The sequence below is a fragment of the Pongo abelii genome, chromosome 10 (genome assembly GCF_028885655.2).
Source record: "Pongo abelii isolate AG06213 chromosome 10, NHGRI_mPonAbe1-v2.0_pri, whole genome shotgun sequence".
Classification (NCBI taxonomy): Eukaryota; Metazoa; Chordata; class Mammalia; order Primates; family Hominidae; genus Pongo; species Pongo abelii.
The window spans coordinates 105,311,038-105,319,124 of record NC_071995.2 but is presented as its reverse complement, the minus strand read 5'-3'; the positions used below and the strand labels follow the sequence as shown (position 1 = coordinate 105,319,124).

The following is an 8,087-nucleotide window of genomic DNA, read 5'->3' as shown; positions in this document are numbered from 1 at the left end:
TCCTGCCAAATGCCTTTTCATTTTCACTGGGAGAAATGCCTTGAACCAAACAAGATTCATCCTGTAAAGTATCATTTTAGGCCAGCGGGATTCCTGGAACCATTCGCAGGCACACCTGCGGTGCCCCCCTGCTGGTCCTGCCAAGGCTGGAGAGCAGCGGTCTGCTTTAAAAAAAACTCCTGCCAAGATGCTGCCCCAGCTCCTGGTCTTCTTGCCACTCTGTTCTTCTCCCACTTTGCAGTTATGATTCCTAACATGGTGCAGAGGTCTCAGTCCAGTTTGCAGTGGTGAGCATCTCTGCTCTCCTCTCTGCATCTACCTCCTGATATAAACTCTGGGGCCAAATTTCCAGGCTCAAATCCCAGCTCCACTACTTATTAGCCACGTGATCTTGAACAACATTTTGGTTCCTCAGTTTCATTATCTGTAAAATAGGGATAATAATAGTACCAAGCACATACAGCTATCGTGAGTATTAATTGAACCACTTCTGGTTCAAAGAACTTGCTATCTAAGTGTTCCCTGCTCCTATAATGGTTATTGCTCCTCCAGAGGGACCATGCGCCTGAGGTTTGGCAAGCCCTGCAGCTGGGACAGGGTTATTCACTCTGTGCTCCCTCAGCACCCTGACTGCTCCCCAGCAAAGTCCCCATGGCAGAGTGTGGTCACTGCCCATGGATCGTTTTAATCCATTCAGGCCGCTGTAACAAAATACCATAGACTGAGTGGTTTTTAAACACAGAAATTGGTTTCTCACAGTGTCGGAGGCTTGGAAGTTCAAGATGAAGGCACCAGTGATTTGGTGTCTGGTGAGGGTCTGCTTCCTGGTTCAAAGACAGCTGTCTTCTCGCCCTGTGTTCACACATGGCAGAAGGGGTGAGGGAGCTCTCTGGGGCCTCTTTTATAAGGAGACACTAATCCCATTCACAAGGGCTGAGCCCTCATGACCTAACACTTCCCCAGAGCCTCATCTCCAAATACCATCACATTGGGGGTTAGAGTTTCAACATATGAATTTGGGGGGATACAGACATTCAGTCTGCAGCACTGACCATTGTGTCTGCCTTGTTATCTTGTAAGCTCTGCAGGGTGCAGACCTTGCTCACCATTGTGTCTCCAGCACCCACATGTGGTAGGGTCGGAGGAAGCACTTGTGGAATGAGTGGATGAATAAAATGACACCACAATTAAAAGTGGAGCCTTCCCATCTGATTTCAGTAAGCATACAAACAGCAGTACTATTGGGGAATGTTTATTGAGGACTTATATTGTGCCAGGCACTGTGCAAAGCTCTTCATGGTATGGCATTTAGTTTTCACAGCTGCCCTAAAAAGTGAACAGTTTAACGCATGTGAAACATCAAATGCAGTGCCTGAGTGTACTTAGTGCTTAATCAATGTTAGGCCTAATGATTAGTATTATCCCCGTTTACAGAGGAAGAAACTAAGGCTCAGAGAAGTGAAGGAATTTGTCTGAGGTCACATAGTGAGTGGCAGAGCAAAGACAAGGACCCAGGCTAGTTGATGTCAAAACCTCCCCAGACCCAAACATTTATAAGCCTCATTCTGTCTTCAAACTCATAGTACTGGACTGAAGATTTTAGAGAAGTTATTATCTGCCTCATCATTTCTTTTCTGCCTCCATGTCAAATGAATTCACATTTGGGAATCTATTCTAGAATACTTCCTGCCTGGAGCCAGTGTGGCAGAGTTTAATATTGAGGAAACACATTTCTAAATTAATTACTTCTTTTCAAATCCCAGGAAAGGTTCAAGTTTATGTGAGTCTCAAATTTCACTTCAAAGTTCTAATTCTATTTCCTTTCATTATACTGACCTGGCTGCACCTGGCCAGAACTCACCTGTTGGGAACATGGGGCTGCCAAACGTTTCATTTCCTCTCATTCACCTCCTTTCCAGCCCCTGCAAAGGGCACCAGCTGATGAGCAGGGTGACTGGCACCCAGGCCTTTGGCAGTGGGCATCAGCCTCTGGCAGCAAACCCTTCTCCCCGTGGGAACGGGGCTAAATCCCAAACAAAACTGTGATGTTGGCAGCATTTGCTGCGAGGGGCCCACACCTGCTTCCTCTCGCCTCCTCTGGGTGAATTCCTTCATAATCTTGTAGTGGGAAAGAGGCTGTCTAACTTTGATACAAAATCACAAAGCCATAAAAGAAAAGATTGATAAATTTTGCTACATAAAAAATCCAAAATTTCTATGTGAGGGAAAAAAAACCACAACATGAGTACAAAGATAATGACTCACTCGGGAAAACTGCAGTCATTCCACAGACAATGGTCTCATCTGCCCACCATAGAAAAGAGCTCCCGAAAAAATAGCAGGAAAAAGACCAAGAACCAAAAGAAAAAACAGGCAATGCGCATGACACACAGTTAATGGAAAAAATACAAATGCTCTTAAAAGGTGGAAAGATGATCAGTTTTAATCAATAAACATAGAAATTACACCAAGATGGCATTTCTTACTTATCAGATTGGCAAAAATCCAAATCACAACCACACAACTCTGCTGTGAAGCTATGAGAAACAGGCACCCTCCGACCTTGCAGGGGGAGAGCGAACCATGCCTCCTGGCCAGACAGTGGCTCACACCTATAATCCCAGCACTTTGGGAGGCTGAGGCAGGAGGGTCACAGTGAGACCCTGTCTCTACAAAAAATTTTAAAAATTAGCTGGAAAGATTGGGCATAGTGGCTCATGCGTGTAATTTCAGCACTTTGGGAGGCCAAGGTGGGCAAATTGCTTGAGCTCAGGAGTTTGACCAGCCTTGGCAACATGGTAAAACCCCATCTCTATAAAAAAATTAGCCAGGCATGGTGGTGCACACCTGTACTCCCAGCTATTCAGAAGGCTGAGGTAGGAGCCATCACCTGAGCCTGGGAGGCTGAGGCTGCAGTGAGCCATGATTACACCACTGCACTCCAGCCTGGGTGACAGAGCAAGATCCTATCTCAAAAACAAAAACAAAACAAACAAACAAACAAGACCTAGGGCTTCCCTGTATGGAAGGTCATTTGGCAGAATCTACTGAAATCCCATGTACCCTTTATCCAGCAGCCCCAGGTCTGTGAACTGATCCTACAGCTATACCTGGACACATCCGAAACGATACATACACAGGGTTATTTGTTGCAGCTTGTTTGTAGCAGCAAAAGTTTGGAAACAGCCCAGGTGTTCATCTGGGTAACTAAATTAGAATGCATCCTCACAATGGGATACTATGCAAGTATTTTTTTTAAAAGATGAAAACCAAAAAAGAATGAGGACGCTTTCTATATTCTTACTGATATGGAACACTCTGGTTTTTATTATTAAGTGAAAAAAGCAAGTCACAGCACAGTACATATAGTATCCACTTTTTTGTGTTAAAAAAGTAACAAATGGCTGGGCATGGTGGCTCATGCCTGTAATCCCAGCACTTTGGGAGGCCAAGGCCGGTGGATCACTTGAGGTAAGGAGTTCGAGACCAGCCTAACCAACATGGCAAGACCTTGCCTCTACAAAAACACAAAAATTAGCTGGGCATGGTGGTGCATGCCTGTAATCCTAGCTACTCAGGAGGATGAGACAGGAGAATCGCTTGAACCTCGGAGGTGGAGGCTGCAGTGAGCCAAAATGGTGCTACTGCATTCCAGCCTGTGACAGAGTGAGACTCTGTCTCAAAAAAAAAAAAAAAAAAAAGGAACATATATTTGAATTTTTTATTTGCATGAGGAAATACTTGAAGAATATATAAGTAACAAAAGTGTTTATTACTAGGAAGCTGGGGTAGGGGGTTGCAGGGGGAAGATGGGGGTGAGATCAAGACTTCTCAATGAGTACCTTTTAAAGCATTTTGATTGTTGGACAATATGGCTGTATTATCTATTCAAAACTATTCTAACTTTTAAGCATGAACAAATTAAAAAACCCTATAGGGGAGGGGCATCCACAGGAAGAATCTGCTCAAATGGATAAATGGTCCTGGAGTACCAAAAACTGGAAGCAAATTATAAACACCCATAATCTAGGGAGGCTTTATGGTCTATTTTGTTTTCCTAATATCCATATGCTTACTGAGCACCTACTATGTACCAGGCCCTACTATGTTAAGTGCTGGTGAGATACAGTCAGACATAGTGCCTTCCCCTCAAGTGTTTTGGCCCCATGGAGAGACTAAATGGAGGGTGGAGGGGCCCTGGCCTGGCAGTGTGCTCGAAGCCCAGAGGAAACGGTACGTCCTTCTTCCCCAGAGGAGTGGGGAAGGTAAGCTGGAGAAGAGAGGACAGATAGACTGACACTGCGGGCAGAATGGGCAGCCCTTGATGACACCGTGGGCATGGAGGTGAGGAAGGGGAAGGGCCAAGGAGGTCATCTTAAATCACAGCCTAAACACTGGGGCCGTGCCAGCCAGCTAGCAGTCTTGAAACCTGGGTTCCCAGCCAGCACTAAAACTGCAGCAGACACCCCATGGGGGCAATCCAATTCTTTGCAGGTGTCCCAGGAGGTCTCTCCTGTTGAATCCTGTCCTGGACTCTCAGTCTTGCCCTAGCTCTAGGAGCTGCCTGAATGCCTTTCTGCTATTGGCAGGGCATTTGGCCTACATCTCAATGGAAATACAAAACAGCTCCTGACCACCCTGAACTTCCTTCTTCTCCTGGAGACATTCCATCTCACCACAGTCTTTTCTCCACAACAGATAAGGCCAAGCAGTTCCTTCTGCCTTTTTTAGTAAAGAATTTCAAATAAGGTTTAATGACATTTCCTCTTCTCTGGAAATCTTTTTATGAAGTTATAAGAAACCAAATTGGATAATCAACTAAGACATGCTGAGTGAGGTGAGTGGAGTGAGAGAGAGATGTAACTTTCACTTACGTAGCCTTGAAGTGTGATGTGTTTTGTTTTTTTCTGAAATGGAGTTTCGCTCTTGTTGCCTAGGCTGGAGTGCAATGGTGTGGTCTCAGCTCACTGCAACCTCTCCACCTCCCAGGTTCACGTGATCCTCCTGCCTCAGCCTCCCAAGTAGCTGGGATTACAGGTGCCAGCCACCATGCCTGACAAATTTTTTTATTTTTAGTAGAGATGGGCTTTCACCATGTTGGCCAGGCTGGTTGTGAACTCCTGATCTCAAGTGATCCGCCTGCCTCGGCCTACAAAAATTCTGGGATTACAGGCATGAGCCACCGCGTCTGGCCTGCGATGATATTTTAATACAATAGTGATGAGTCACCTTAAGTTGTGACCCCAGATTTTCTATGCCATCATGCCACTGAATTATAACTTTTCCCTACCCTATGCTATAGATATCCTCTGTCCCCACTGGACAGTCAGTAACAGGAGAGGGTAAAGGAAGAAGTGTACATTCAGAGTGAGGAACATGGTAAGACAAGAGAATGGCAGTGGCTAGGAGCTGTGAAAGGGCAGAGGGAACGGGACACAGCATGGACTGTCTCAGGAGAGGAAGAACCTCATTCCATACATTCACAACAAACATGCACACATGCATGTGTGTGTCTGATACCTCGTGGAGGGAATTGGAAGGTTCTGGACTCCTGCCTAGGATATGGGATGGAGTTTAGAGTCATTTCATTTAGACATTAAGGAAATGGTGACCTGAAGGCTAGAGGACTTGGGCACCTCTTGGTTACATTTGACTTATTCTGTCTCTGGAAGAGGGAAACAGGAATCCCAAAGAATCCCACTGGGTTCCTGCTCTTTGGACCCATCCTGTCCTCCAAGTTTCTCCAATTTCTTCCAACCCCCTAACACCAGCTTAGTCTAAGGCCTCAAACTTGGAGTAGGTAGCAGCCCTGATGTGTCTTCCTGGCTTAAATCCACCTGCATAGAACCTCCACGCCAACCATCTGAAGACACCACTTTGATTTGTCATTCCTCAGCCAGCTCCTTCAGTGGCACCTCAGACCTCAAATTCTAGACCCCTTGTTTGGAATTCAGGTCCCTCAGTGATGTGGCCCAAACTCATTCCTAGCCCTGTTTCCCATGATTCTTCAACCTCTCTGCTCAAGCCAATCTGGAAAACTCTCCAAGTTCAAGACCAGTCTTGTAGCTTTCTGCCTCCCGCCATTTTCCCATCACTGCAGGAACCACATGGATCCTTTGAGGCCCAAGGCAAATGTCACCTCCTCCAAGATGCCTTCCCCAGAGTCACCTTCCAATCTTGTGACCTCTCCCAAACTGTAGCATGCATAATTAGTAAATCACCTGCAAGTATTGCTAAAATTCAGAGCATGTTTCAGTGAGTCTGGGATGGGCCTGAAATACTGCATTCCTAACAAGCTTCCAGGGAGATCTATGCTATAGGCCAGGACCACACTTGGTGTGGCAAGGTCTTAAGTACAACTCATATCATTTGAATGAAGTCGATTACATGTGGCCTTGCATTATTAATATTCAAGTATGTGCCTTAACTTCTCTTCTAGATTGAAAATTCATTGAGAGCAGGGATCCATGGAAAAGACAGTTTATGTAGTCGAAAGAGAGCCAGAAATAAAATCAGATAGCTCTAAATTCAAGTCTTAACTCTACCACTTACTTGCTATGACATTGAATAAGTCACATAATCTCTGAATCTCAGTTTCTTCATCTGTAAAATGGGGAGAAAAAATACTGTCCCTCCAGAGGATTAAAAGAAATCATGGTTGTGATTATGCCCAGCATACTGCCTGGTGCTGAATATATTTTAATATTGGCTCCCTCCTCTTTCTTTCCTTATATAATTTTGGGATTTCCATGGAGTCTAGCATGTAGTAGGTGCTCAGGGAATCTTCTGGGCCCAATTTTTGCAGAAACTTCTGTTATACCCATACAACTCTGTCCAATCCACACTGCTGAGCTTTCCTCTCTGGATATGATGCTCCAACAGTCACGGACTTTTTAATATTTTACAGTCACAATCCTCCTGTTTGTTGGTGAGTATGTCATGAGAAGCATACATATCCACTAACATCTGCTAGGGGAAAAATGCAATTGTTTAGATTGGAAGTGAGAATTCATGAGACCTGAATTATGGTAAATAACCCATCCACTCTTGCTCGGTTTCTTCACCCATCAGGCATTTAGGACTTGACCCCACTGGTCCAGGGTTTTCTTTCCAACTGCATTCCATCAAAAAATATCAGTCCCATATCACATTTCCTCACACTCACTGAATCTCTAGCGAATCAACTAAATCAGTCTTTTCTGGGTTGCTAAAGGGACATAACAGAGCATTTGACAGATATCAGAAGACCTCAGTAACAGTCCTGATTCTGCCACTAACTAGGAGTGTGATCTCTGGAAAATCACATCCCTTCTCTGAGCCTCAGTTTCCTTAACTGTAAAACAGGAGAGTTGGGCCAAGATGATCCATAAAATCTCATACTATTTTATTCTAGGCTAACAAACTTAATAGTCTCCCATTCCGAGCAACACATTTTCATTTTGACCAGGTCCTTGGTGCTGATACTGAAATGCTTATGCCAGTAAAAGAAGTCCTCTCAGTGGGTAGAATCTTGACCTGTCTCAAATCACACCCTGAGAAGGCATTTTTTCAATTGGCCTGGTCCAGAGATACGCTCTATGGCAGGCCAGCCATAGCCAATCATTCATTTTTTCCTGCTTGCTAATCAAACCCCAGTTTTATCCAAGGCAATATTATGATAGCCCAAGAGGTAAACCATGATTTTTCTAAGCCAAGAGTTGGTAAACTTTTTCTGCAAAGAGCCAGATAGTAAATATTTTAGGCTCTGTGGGCCACATACAGTCTATTCCTTTTCTTCTTCTTCCCTCCCACCCCCTCCACACACACTCTTTAAAAATGAAAAAAAAAAAAAAAAAAAAAAAAAAAAAAAAAAAGGCCAGGCACAGTGGCTCATGCCTGTAATCCCAGCACTTTGGGAGGCTGAGGCAGGCAAATCATGAGGACAAGAGATCAAGACCATCCTGGCCAACATGGTGAAACCCCATCTCTACTAAAAAAAAAATACAAAAAGTAGCTGGGCATGGTGGCGCACTCCTGTAGTCCCAGCTACTCAGAAGGCTGAGGCAGGAGAATCGCTTGAACCTGGGAGGCGGAGGTTGCAGTGAGCC

General features: G+C 44.8%; 1 protein-coding gene across 6 annotated transcripts in view; it reads right to left on the bottom strand.

Moving 5' to 3' along the window:
• Positions 1-8,087, bottom strand: part of RFX4 (regulatory factor X4) — a 178,211-nt gene that overhangs the window by 128,781 nt on the left and 41,343 nt on the right. The window contains exon 2 of one of the 6 annotated variants that reach the window (XM_054527591.2): positions 1,862-1,922. The exons of the other annotated variants lie outside the window; for them this stretch is intronic. Within the exon in view, the coding sequence (XP_054383566.1) occupies positions 1,862-1,894 (33 nt within the window). The 5' untranslated portion in view covers positions 1,895-1,922. The remainder of the gene's footprint in view (positions 1-1,861; positions 1,923-8,087) is intronic. 6 annotated transcript variants of the gene reach the window in all.